The following is a 13,426-nucleotide window of genomic DNA, read 5'->3' on the forward strand; positions in this document are numbered from 1 at the left end:
TCGGAGGGGATTTTGTATGGGGGCCCACAGATTACCGTCGTTGATTAGTGGTTGGGTGTAATCCTTTCAGCCCCTCTCTCTCCAAAACACCCCTGGGATATGCCCATCTCCCTGAGGACCGGCAGCATGGCAGATGGATCCTCCTCCCCCTCTTCTGCCCCCTCTAACAGCACACCCAAAAACACTGTTGATGTCCTGGGACGGAGGTTGTAAAGTATCCTGAATATGAAACCACAGGCACCTTTGTTTAATGGCTCTCTCTCCACTTAGTGAGAATTGCCCCCAGGCCTGATTCCCATTCTGTAGCTACATTTCTGTCCGATTGGAATGTTTTCCAAATCCATTAGCCCAAAGGAAGAGGAATAAGCTGCAAACAATCTGCTCATATTGCCTGAATGAAATGCTGCACGATCTTATCAAAACATACTTTGTGATCTGGGAGACTCTAAGTTGTTGACACCAAAGTTTTATGGATATGGAATCCCATTTTCCAGAAAGTTTTTATATGCTGGTGTGACGTCAAACGTGTTATTATATTACCTACACAAGCAGATAAAGATAACAGTCCACTTGTCTGCGAGGCATCGATTCACACACATGCCTTTTTTTGAGTCTACATGTTGTGTGTTGATGTGCAGAGGTACACTGTATGTAAGGGCTGCAGGTGACACAGTTTGAAAACTTGCATTTGTAAGCTTCCATTTATGAAGCATTCTCCATGTATAATATAGTTTTATTTACACATGGAGACAAACACGCTACACTCTCCTTCAGAGTATGAAGATATATTTTTGGCTTGATGTTCAATTTTAAAGTGATTCAACATTTTGACTTACATACAATGTCCTCTTTAAAAAGAACCTTGAGGATATAATATAAAATGAACCAATGAATCAGTTTTTATCAAGAGACTTAACTGAGGTTAAAAGTCCAGGATTCACCACTTTGTGTGTGTGTTAGACCATTAACGTTCCCCAGTGTGCAGCAGAGTCAGTAGGCCTGTCAGTTTCTCCCTCAGGAAAGTCTGCTATGTAACCCTATTCAGCCTCAGTGAGCAGCAAATGGAGAGAACTGAGCCCTGGGACTTCTTAACACTAACGGACAAATTATTGTAAAGCTTAGAAATAAAAAGCAGACAATTCGAAAACAGTTACAGAACATGTATGTGCACAGGAAAGAGTTGCTCTAGAAACTCTCAAAACTATCAAAAACGCTACAGATAAACCTTAAATGTACACAAATGAATGCAAATGGTTGACATTACCAAACTTTTAATTTTAGCTGGATAACAATATAATTTCATCACCCCTACAGCCTCACTACTCTGTGCCACATCAGCCCCCCCCCACCTCTTAGCACGCCTGCGCCTCTCACAAATCCACGCTCCCTCCATCTTTTATGATCACTACAAGGGGCTCAGCTTTCAGGAGCGGTGCAGAGAGCATGTGTGTAGAGCTTTAATTCCTATTGTATTCGTGCAGTCTTGGTGTGTGTGAGTGTGTCTGTGTTTTAGCGAAAGAGGGAGAGGGAGATAGAGATGAAGAAAAAGACAGGAACAAGGACCCATCTGTCAGCACAGCGCACGAATCCCTCCCATTCCACTCTGAGTCCCAAGGGACAAGAGCGAGAGACAACTCACTTGTGGCAGTGTTTTTTCTAAGGAAGGGGGTTATCTCCATTAATAGCAACAACAGAACTTAAATAGATAATGCAAGACTGGTACTTTGATCAAAAAAACTTGTTTTGAACAGTTCCAGCAGAATGTCTTTGTAGCCATAATGTTACACATACAACTTCTCATAACAAACACCAAAAACAAAATGTTCTTCTAAACTTTAAACATCTTATGCACAAATAAAGTCAATAAATGACTCAATTTGTTAGATAATATTTCAAGTACCCGGGTTAAAGTCATGTAAACTCATCAAAAGTTGGTTCAGATCAGATGTGCTCACCATGACCTCTTCCAGAAGGTTGGCTATCTATGTTATTGCTTAAATGGGAGCAGGATACAATTCCCTTTCCGTCACTCAGTCAGTCATTTGGGAAACCGATGGGGACTGTGGGAGACTGCGTGGCTCCAATTCCCTATGCAGGCTGCAGGTGTGGTGGAGGCCATGCTCACTCATGGGACTGAAGGGCATTGTATGTGTGTGTGTGTGTGGAGGGGGTATGAGTGCATGTACCTGGGGAGTTTTGGACACATCACATTAGTCTAGAGTTGTTGCTGTACACATGCAATGTCTGGTTCACATGGGGCAACACACACACACACACACACACACACACACACACACACACACACACACACACAAATACACACACACACACACACACACATACACACAAAGCATAGGGCTCCGCTTCCTCTCTGTCCACATGCCATTGTGGCCAGTACACTGACCAGGAGTGATTAGGGCCGTTAGCGAGGTGGATAAATGCTGTTTCAGCACGAGACATCATCTTGGCCAAGCGAGTGACGCGTGAGCATCCAAGCAACAGATGCCCCACCCCCAACGCTTCTTATATGCAGCCATCTGTTAGGGTCTGTTGTTCAATAAATCGTTGGATAAGTGCCCGTTTTTACGCGATGTTGCCGATTAGCCACGTGACCATGTCTTATTTTTCCAGACTTTGGAAGTATATCGCACACTTGTAAACACGGAGAGCCCACAGTGCTGTTGGCAGAGTTCAGTCTCACTCGTCTCGAGCACAGCTGTGCGCAATCGCTTGCTCAATGGGATCAATGCGGGGGCACGTGCGAGTCGCTAGACCCCGGCTGTCAATGGCCAGTGATGACAATAGACCCCCACTGCGCTGCGGCTCGCCACGCACGAGGACTGGCGGGCGTTTATTATGCCGAGGCATTTGTAGTCAAAACTGGGGGAAATGCTCAATACTGATCTACAATCAGTGTAAAAACAATAAAGGTCAGATAATAATTTCTTCCACGGGCTCTATTGAGTTGAAAAGTCAAGTCTTGTAGTCCTCGTCCTGCTAATGACGTGACGAACCTTTATCATACAAAAACAATAAAAAACAAAACAAACTAATAAAAACAAAGAAAGAAATGAACCGAACACAGGAAACCTAGTCTACATCACTCCAATCCTGAAATAATTTATAGACTAGTAACGTTATTAATACGGTAGGCTATTATATTATGTTTGCAATTTTCATTGCCATGGTAGAGTTATAAGCCTACCTGTCTTTTCATCATTGCACCAATCCATTCAATAATAAGACAGTATTTGGAGGCAGAATATGACGCTAAAAATGGAAGAAAACAGTTCAACGACTGGGAAAATGACGCACACACCTGCTCTCTGCACACCAAGCTGTCAAAATCACTTACATAGGCACACATGGAAGAGCGTCCCTTTACTCAGCGAAGAACAGGCCTACACTGTGTTTAATTAAGTGGAAAATTCCTAATCCAACCGACTAATGAAGAGATAGACAATCGATTAATATAGTTAACCCACACATGACAATAAATCAGAACACTGGAATTTTTGTTTTTTTCCCCAACATTTCCAAGTGTGAAGGTGTACAGGCAACACAATGCCGCTTTTAAGAGGAACAAATTAGGCTATATGCAGGACTTAATTTCTGCCTGATCTGGCCGCAACATGATCCCAGATTGGGACAGGCGACCAAACAGATTTTGAGTTTCCTGGCTCTCCTATCTGCTGTCAGCAATTACAAATTGTGACCAAAACTGAAATTCCAAAACAGGTCACAGAATATCTTGTTACAGATTTGCAAAAGAGGAAATAAGGTGAGGTGTTTTTGACAAAAGAGGGAGAGGATGGTGAAGAATAAACTATGCAAGTGTCTAGCCAAATAATTTTGGCAGATTATTAGTGTAAAATCTACAGCTCCAAGCAAGTGGGTGTTTTGTGCGGTGTGGAGAGCATAACTGTGGCTGGTGAAAACCAAGTCATGTAAATGTGGGTACAGCTACTTTATATGTGTCTTTGCACCGTGCGCTCCGATGTAACATCAGATATGCTCCTTATACCTATATCAAGTGTCCTGAACATAATTTGTGATGGTCGTATTTATATTTCTATATTTCCACTGTGTTTTAAAGCGTTCCAAGATATTTCTGCATTGACTCGTCCGACAATCACTCAGGACCTCCTAATTTACTAATAAATCACTCACTACACGTGCACCCAGGCGCGCTCTCTCTCTTTCCCTCACACATTTGCTGGGTGAAACTTCTGGCCACGAGACAGCCACGCGCGTTTGAATGGGTTGGTCGTGGGTGGGGCGCAGGAGGGAGGGGCCTCACCCGGCTAAAGGCAAAAAAATCAGCCCGATCGTGCCATTTGGAGATGAAAGTTCCATGAGCACGCATGGCTATCTGAGGAGCGGAAGAGTTTTGGACACTGGCAGAAACGCAGCGACTCTGGATTAATTAGACAATTGCTGGGCTTTTTGAATTAGCCAGATTTTTGTTATTTTTCGCAGAGTGAGCAGTGAATCCAAACAGGTGAGTTTACTTTTTTTTTTTTTTTTTTTCATTTTTAGGTCCAAGTGTAATATAAAGAAAGAGATCAGAAATATAACTTTGGGTATTAGTGAACCAAATTTGGGCTACTAATTTCAGCACGTGCACTTTTAGGCGCACTTGTGTTGCCTTCCAGGGGTCCGAATAAAATCCACTAAAGCTGATTAATAAAATTCATTGTCGTTTTTTATAAGCTGCAATAAAAGTCATGTAATTGTTTCTGTAGCCTAATTATGCTCAGACACAATCGGGTGCCTAAAGTTCTGAATTCATAAATTATAGTAATCTGTCCCACTTTTACGCATTAGTGCACAATAATTATGTGGGACAATTTTTCCCCCCAAAACAATAGCAAATTATCTACCTAGGGCTACGTTGTTTTTATTAAGATATAGCATTAATTCCGTTATAATGTTTAGGCTATAGCCTATGCCTTTATTCTGCATGATGTAAAGATTTAATAAAAGTAAAGCAGAGAAATTCACTCGTCTGTAACGTTATAAACAGTCTCTGTGTGGCTTGTCTACGTGTTTGTTGATTTCTATGTTGCCTATTTAATCTTTGAGCTTTATATGCTGAGTAAATCCCGTCGTGTCCCAGATTGACAGCGTCTCTGTGACGACCACAGCATAACAGCAGGGGACCATTCAGCCACCTCATTCTAAAAACAGTATTCTGTTCCTTAATATTAGAATATCACAATGTAATGTTTTTCAAATAATTATTGGGTGGCTTCTTCTAAATAGCCTTGGTATGTATCCAAACAGAGGTACTGTACCAGCTCTTCAAGAGTGAGCTGTCCACTCTGCAGTGCTGAAATGAGAGCACTCATTATGTATTTCATGGGACATGAATTGCCAGTCACCAGATGCCAGGATGCTGTTCTAGTTCCTGTCCCTAATCAATCACAAAACAAAAAAAATCATATAAATATTAGGGAGCAGCTTTATGCAACTACATTTATAGATATTAAGCACTGGAGGTTGCGTTGGTTGATTGACAAATATTTTGTGCTGTTCCTCATCAGATCAAAATGATGACCAAACCATTTGGAAAGAGCGGAGATGTCAGTGAGCTGGTGAGCTCCCTCGGCTGGCTGGAGGAGGACGGCAGCTCTCAGGATGGAGAGGAAAGCCCGGAAATGAGGGGACACCATGGCCTTAATGCAGGGGGCCGGATTCACTCCTGCACAGAACTGGGCAGTGAGGATATGGAGGAGGAAGAGGAAGAGGATGATGAAGAGAATGGACTAAATGGAGAAAATGCTCCCAAAAGGAGAGGCCCTAAGAAGAAGAAGATGACCAAAGCTAGACAGGAGAGGTTTCGTGCCCGGCGGATGAAGGCCAATGCCAGAGAACGCTCACGCATGCATGGACTGAATGATGCCCTGGAAAATCTGCGCAGAGTGATGCCCTGCTATTCCAAGACACAAAAGCTGTCAAAGATTGAGACTCTACGACTGGCTCGCAACTATATCTGGGCTCTGTCGGAGGTGCTTGAGAATGGCCAGTCCCCCGAGAGCCATGGTTTTGTGGAGATGCTGTGTAAAGGTCTGTCTCAGCCCACCAGTAACCTAGTTGCTGGCTGCCTGCAGCTGGGACCCACTTCGATGATGCTCAACAAGCTGGAGGACAAGTGTGGAGGCCCAGGGTTGGGTGGTGTGGGGGGTCAGGGTGGCCATCCCCTCAGCTATCCATCCCCAGGCCTTCCCAGCCCCCCCTATGGCTCCCTGGAGGCGTCCCATCTCCTCCATATGAAGGGATTCAAGGGGTCAGCCTATGATAACCCTTCCCCTAATGAGTGCAGCAGCGGCACCCCACCATACGATGGGCCCCTCACTCCCCCCCTCAGCATCAGTGGCAACTTTGCCCTGAAGCAGGAGCCCTCTCCCCACGAGTCAGAGAGGAACTACACAACCCACCCTGGCCACCATGCCCACTACCTCTCATCCCACCATTACCCCACTTCCACGCCTGGCGGCCTACCAGGGGGGCCTCAGGGCCATCCACTCTTTCAGGCATCACGTTATGAGCTGCCCCTGGATGTGGCCTTTGACCCCTTCACTCCCTCTCACCTGGTCTCCTCTCAGATGGGCACCATCTGAAATCTGACTGGAACTGGAGAAGCACTGCTCCTGAATAAACTGCTGTAAAATCACAGTCATGGTACTGACTGTACAGACACGATGGTTTGCATTTATGTTGTCTAATACTGTGAGAGAGCGCTGAATGCTCAGAGAGAGACTCATCACCTCAACTCGATCTACCTGATACAAGCACACACCCATAATTTTTAATATTTTATTTATTTGTTTTTGTTATGATTATATGTTATTTGGATTATAATTATTTCTGGAAAAATTGACCACTCAGTTGTTACAGAGTGGAGGTAAAGAATAGTTTACCAAATCAAATATCCACGCTTAAGCATCACATGGATGTTCAAAGTGTAAAGATTGAACAAAAACATGAGAACATGATTTGCAAGTCTGCATATCAACAATTGTTCAAAAAGTCATCCAACCCAAATGGTGAACTGAGGCCTACTGCCAATGCCCCTCTTGCCATAAGAAAAGCAATGCATCTATTTATATCTGTATTTAATATTTATTTTGATAATGTCTTGTCCTTTTTTTAAATATTTTTCTCAGCACAGTTTTTGTTTCACTGTCTTCTTGGTTTGTTGTCAGTCATGGCAGCTGTACTGTATTTAAATTATTTATTCGAGGTCTTTCAGGTACTTGTTCATTTGGTGTTACAATTTTTGTCATACTGTACTGTTGTAAATATTTTGCTGTTTCGCACTTAATTGAATAAATATTCTTATATTATATACTATTTCCATAGTAACAATGCTTGCCATGAGTTTTCTTCTCTTATGCTGTCATTCTGTAGTTAAATGTCAAGTCGAGAGAGAGTTAATCTCTCCCAACAGTCGGCAATACAAATACCTGAGTATATGCAGTATACCTACTATATACCAGTTGACTGGGACACCAGTTGAATTCTAACAATATAGTGAGGTTTCTGTTAAAATAGACCTGTTTTTGCATTTTCACATTGTCATGTGTTTAGTATACTAAGATGGAAGTTTTCCTGCTTTTTCTGGCAGTCCCCAGACCCCACTTAAAGTACCACAGGTCATATGAGTGATTTTGATTATTTTCTGTAATTTTGCTACAAAATCCAAATCAAGTAAATTAAGTGATTATTTTTAACTAGTGAACCAATACAGTCAGTTTCATCTGTTTTACTGTATTCACAGTACATGACAGATTTCTAACAAGTCAAATAAGAACTTTTCTCAATACTTTAATGGCATGAGGGCGCGTGGTTAAATGATAGAAACTCATTATTTGATAGTGCCTTCAATGCCATTACACAAACTCAAAAATAAGAAACTGAAAAAGGAATCACAGACTTCGGAGAGTTTATGATTAGATCCTTGTGTCTCTGTGTTTCACAGTGGCTTACATGGACACACTGATTTCAGAACTAATGAAAATGTATAAGATTAACGTTGTGGAATAAAGGCGTACTTTGTGGCTGGGCAAAAGAGATCTGTTGCAGGATGTGTGAGTAAGTGTGTGTGTGTGTGTGTGTGTGTGTGTGTGTGTGTGTGTATGATGTCATTCAGAGGCTTGCTCCAGGGTTTCTATCAGGTCAGGCGGGAGACTGTTGTGGGCCATGGGAAAACAGCTCTGGGGAACAGGTGAATGTGTCACAGAGGCTTTTCGGAGTCTCTAACATTCGCTTTTTCTCCCACATGTCCCATTTTCCCATCCAGCTCATGCCAAAACACTGTGGGGCAAGAACTCATTTTCAAAGAATACATCCAGAGTAACTAAAAAAAGAGAAAAGCTCCAGACTTCTGTTCAAAGACAAAGCATATGAATATGGATGTTATTTATTAATTGATATGTCTTTGTCAATGTTACTTTGGAAATAATGTAACCAACATACATACCATGAAGCCTTTTTTAAAATTTAAATTTCCACATAGAGGCTATAAAATATAGTATTCTGATGCCTATTTCCAGATCGTCTCAGTATATACTGGCTAGGTTCCTAACACATTTATATCATTCAACTAACTCTAAAAGTCTCAGTTTTGACTTTAATGATGGTGTTGAAGGACATGATGATGGCTCTTGAAATTAACAAAGAACGGGGTGGTAGAGTGCAAAGATGGAGTGGTGAGAGCAAGAGCTGGTGTGTACGAGTGTTTATCATTGTGGTCCTTTAGACAATTGTAAAAGGCGAAGGTGCCTCGGAGGCTGTTGTCCAAGAGAACTCCCCTCCTCTTCAGCTACCTCTCCAAAGGTTTGTCTTTTCCAGTCTTGGCAACAGTGGAAAAAGACTGGAGAAGAAAAAGGGAATGATTGTTTTACTGGGCGCCACTGGTCCATTGTGAACGCAGCCTGTTCTTTCTCTTGACCTGTGACCTGTATTGTTGTGGGGTTTCTCGTTTGGGGAGGGCAGACAGCTGGGGGAACTGCGGGGGGCTGATGGACAGCTGGGCCAATTTGGGGAGAGAGAAAGAAGAGAGTGAGAGCATGCGAGAGGGATGAGAGAGGGAAAGGGGAATCAGTGTGTTGAGAGGTAAAAAGGAGAAGGGGAAAAAGAGGGAGAGGGCAGAAAAGGTGACTGAGGTCCTTGCTCCTCATTCAAGAGTTTGTCCTCTCTGCTCCTGCATGTCAGCCTTGGCATAGGAATGACACATAGCTTTGCACACAGGCAGACATTTGGCCTGTGAGAAAGTATTGGCAGAGTTAGCTGGCGCACACCCTCTTTGTGTCATTGCTGTTTTGTTACGGCAAAAATGGTGGGGGGCAGGGTATGTGGATTATCCTCCTGAGTCCAAATACATGAGTGGGTGGATATAGAAATAATCCACGTAAATTAACTTTGGATACAAGATTACAAAACACAGAGATGCAGGACAGTCTTGGGGGATTGGGGCATAGTGGTGGAGATGTAGTTTGATGGTAACATGGGGCAATTTCAGAAGAAGACATGCATGCTATGAATTTAAAATAAATTTTAGGTTTAGTTTTTTGTATTCAATTTATATTTCATGATGCAAACGATAATGATAAATACCTCAAAATGTGCTACAAAAAAGTACTTTACAGGTGGCTTTACAGGTAACACAGATGGAGTGTATCAAGTGGCTCTTATCTATGATAAGGGCATGAGGGTATCTCAGTAGGCAATGCATGCTCTGTAATGCCATCTTGGCCGAGGCGGCAGGCAGCAGAGCGCAACCTGTGGCTCAGTCCCCTGGGAGAGTGAGGTCATGTCAGATATCAGCCCACAGAGAATCAGTGTAGCTGCACTCCAACTTTTGATTCCTAAACTTTTGCACTCTTTGTGGTTTTTATTTTTATACATTATACATACCAACAACATAAGTCCTAATAACAACATGAAATAATGCTAATTAAACTCATTGCTGTACGAAGCTGACATCGCAGACAAAAACAGTAAAATATGAAATCTGTCCTAACAAAGTTTCTGAAGTGCAGTATGAAGCTTGTGCTCTTTCCGTCTCATTCTCTTGTGCTTATATTTTAGTTTCTGTGTGCAGTGCACTTAATCCACTGGCCAAACAAGAGTGGCTCCCACTAAAATGAAAAGGTCCTGATCCATAGGAGCTAGATTGAGGGATAAAGCATTGTGATTAAGATTGTATTAATGGGGCCATAGGAGGCTGGAAGGCTTTAATCAGTGTCTGTGTGCCGGTAATCCCTCTGCCTTTAAGCTGGGGCTAGCACACAGAGACGACCCCCCCACCCTCCCTGCCTCCTCTTGGGCCACAGTGCGCATGTACACACATACACACACGTGCACACACATGCACGCCTCTGTGGGGAGCATAAGGATCTGAGTGCCCAGGTTGAGAGGTGGAGCACCCTGAAACAGAGACGCCCAAGACTTAGAGGAGCAGCTGGTAGAAGAAAGAATGAGGAGATGGATGGAGAAAGAGATTTGGGCAGAGACAGAGGAAAACAATGAAAGGTGGCAAGGCTGGCGTTATGAGAAGTTGTAAGAATTGGAGGAGGGGGAATTAAAATGATGAGGATCGGGTTGGTCATGGTGAACATGGTGGAAGCAATTAAATATAAAACTTTGTTAACTTTTCCAGACCCTGGTTCTATCTATTACCACATTATATCTGACTTGACTACCATTCCTAAACTTATTTTAGCGAGACATGAATTCACTCAACTCTAATAAATATCCAAGGATGGTTCTCTATGTCAATGTTACTTTAAAAAAAGAGAGAACTCCACTACTTGCATTATCATATAAGAAATTTAAGGAAAGTTCAAAAAATGTTATTAATAAGTTCAGAAAAATAATGCTAAAGAAGATATAAAATAACAGCTTGTCTACAATGGTGAGAGAAAAAAGGAGATGTACATGGGAGGGGAGGAAAGAGGGTAGCTCACAGACTCATTACCTATGGCAGGGAGTAAGAGGTGACATTGTGTGCATGAGGATGAGGGGTGGGCCTTCTCCTCCCAGAGTTCTCAGAGTATTGGGGTGTAGGAGTTAAAGAGCTTCTAATGGGATCTGGATGCTGTCGTGTTTACCCTGGCCCCCCTCTGCACGCCCACTGCATTGTGGAAGTTGCTGGGCTTTGGGACACCACAATAGGCTGAGTGTAGGGACAGATGGAGGTCCCTTTTCGAAGACGGCACAAAAAACAGCCAAGGTAGGAGGGCCATGGTGTCTGAGAGAGCGAGCAGCCAGCATGCCCTGCTGCCAGAGATGTGGGAGATCATTAGAGGTGGAGGAAGGGAGAGGAAAAACTGAAAAGGGATTTTAGTTTCTTCCTAATTATAATGCAAGGAAGAGTGTAACTCTTGGTGTCTCTTTGCTCTGGTAATCTGTCAGTAAATTTGGCATGATCTAGACACATTTACACAGCTCTGGTTCAGGATCACTTTGCAAACTGGGCTGGCCTGTACACATGCCAGCCTTTATAATCATTTACTGTATCTTGCTTTGTATATTTTCAAAAGTACTTTTCAGAGTGGACCAAGCTGGCAAAACTAAAAAGCACCATAGTGTGAAAGATGTTAAAACCCTTTTAAGCAGTGCTCAGATGTGATAATATGCCATTAATTTGTCCTTTATTTATATTTATTGAGGGTTAGACTAGGCCAGACGAGAGGTCAAATGCTGATGTCATTCATTAAGGCCAGTGCAGTGTAGGGAGCATTAGAGGGTTCTGTGATAGATGCTGATGAGGATATAGACGAGAAGCATTGGAGGAGGGTAGAGGGAGGTACCAGGCGCAGGAGCAACAGATGGGGCCTGATGGAAAGCTCAGGTTGTAAACTTTCTGTTAGCAACATCTGTCCATTTGTCCATCTGCTACACTCGCTGTTTACAGTTTGTTTAGCAGAAAGTCATTAGAAAAAACCTTTTGTCACAGCATATTAATTAGATCAGAGAAGAACCAAATCTATGCAGATTCCTATTAGCTTAATGACTCAGTTTAAATACATTTCGATGGGTTTATACTTAAAAAATATAAAACTGGGGTGTGGGAAAACATATGACCCCCCACCTCAGTTATGATCCATTCAAATCAACAGTTTTGTGCCGTTCCCACAGATAAGCCCATCTATCACATCTGTGCCGCTTAAGGACAGAAGCCACACCATGGCATCCTCTTTGTTCATTTTCTGGAGCACACATGAATAAGTGGATTGACACGGGATGCGGTTATAAGCCATGATTAGAGTTACATTAGCAATTACTATAAACATGCTCCTTATGATCTGTGTACTTATTCAAATACCGCACCACTTACCTAAACTAACAGTTAAAACCAACATCTCATTAGTATAACTGTTTGGAGTTTTTATCTGGTACATTCAGTAGATGTTCCTCTCCACACGAGACAGCTACTTCTATCCAAAATTAATATGTTTTGCCTTCACAGCAAATTATGAACAATTGAGGGAATATCACACCACAGCACAGATTTAAAAGCATCTAAAAAATGTGAGCATAATAGTTTCATTAGAAATGTTACATCACCTATGGGTGTTTTATTTCTTTTGGCTAAAAATATTCTCTCTTCAATTTGCTCTGCAGCAAGCGGATAAAAGAGAATTAAGCAGCTGATCTGGGCTCAGTGGCCACAGTGTTACATTAGACATTAATCCAGAACAGTGGAAGGTTGGAGAAGAGATAGCATCTTTAATCCTGCACTCCATCCAGCCCACCCTCCCATCTGACACAGTGAGAGACTCATTCTGCAAACTGAACCCAATATCCTCTGTTTCTGCCGCATAAAAGACACAAAAATCTCAAGACTTTACACCAAGTTTGGCAAATAATTTTGATGTTAAATCTTTGTTTGCTAAATGACAGCAGTGAAGCTTTACAGTGTGACAGAACTTTCTATGAGTGTTTACTGCATGAGCACCTTTTCCACAATTCCCACTGTAAACTGCAGCATCCTCCAGTGTCTCCTAAATTTCCAGCCTGGTCTCAACAAATGAAATCTCAGTCCTCCTCACAGGGTTAGGCAAGTGTCCTGGTGAGCCCTCTCAGTGCACACTGTCCCCCTATATGTAACAGATGTTACTGGGGCAACAGTTGGTATTGAAAGGGAGGGGCTTCAGGCCATCTGTCCAGGGTCAAGGTTTGAAAAGGGGTGGTAGAGATGGTGGCACGTTCAGGAAAATGGTAAGTATTTGGTTGAAAAGAGGGAATATAGCCCACATTGTAAATCTGCTCAATGTGCGCTTTCATTTCAGATTGCCTTTGTGAAGGTTTTGAGTGTGAGATTAGGAGTTGCATAAAGTTTGTTTGTGATAAGGGAAAACTGCTGCTATAGTGCAAAAGCACCATCTTGTGGTTAAAGGCAATACTACAAACAAAG

At 42.6% G+C, this 13,426-nt stretch overlaps 1 protein-coding gene across 1 annotated transcript; it reads left to right on the top strand.

The window, feature by feature from the left end:
- The first annotated feature begins 4,196 nt into the window (after positions 1-4,196).
- neurod4 (neuronal differentiation 4) lies at positions 4,197-7,356 on the top strand. Its single transcript, XM_067592184.1, has 2 exons — positions 4,197-4,501; positions 5,547-7,356. The coding sequence occupies exon 2, from the start codon at positions 5,553-5,555 to the stop codon at positions 6,621-6,623; it is 1,071 nt and encodes a 356-aa protein (XP_067448285.1). The 5' UTR covers positions 4,197-4,501; positions 5,547-5,552; the 3' UTR covers positions 6,624-7,356.
- Positions 7,357-13,426: the final 6,070 nt, after the last annotated feature.

Source organism: Thunnus thynnus, chromosome 6, assembly GCF_963924715.1.
Source record: "Thunnus thynnus chromosome 6, fThuThy2.1, whole genome shotgun sequence".
NCBI lineage: Eukaryota > Metazoa > Chordata > Actinopteri > Scombriformes > Scombridae > Thunnus > Thunnus thynnus.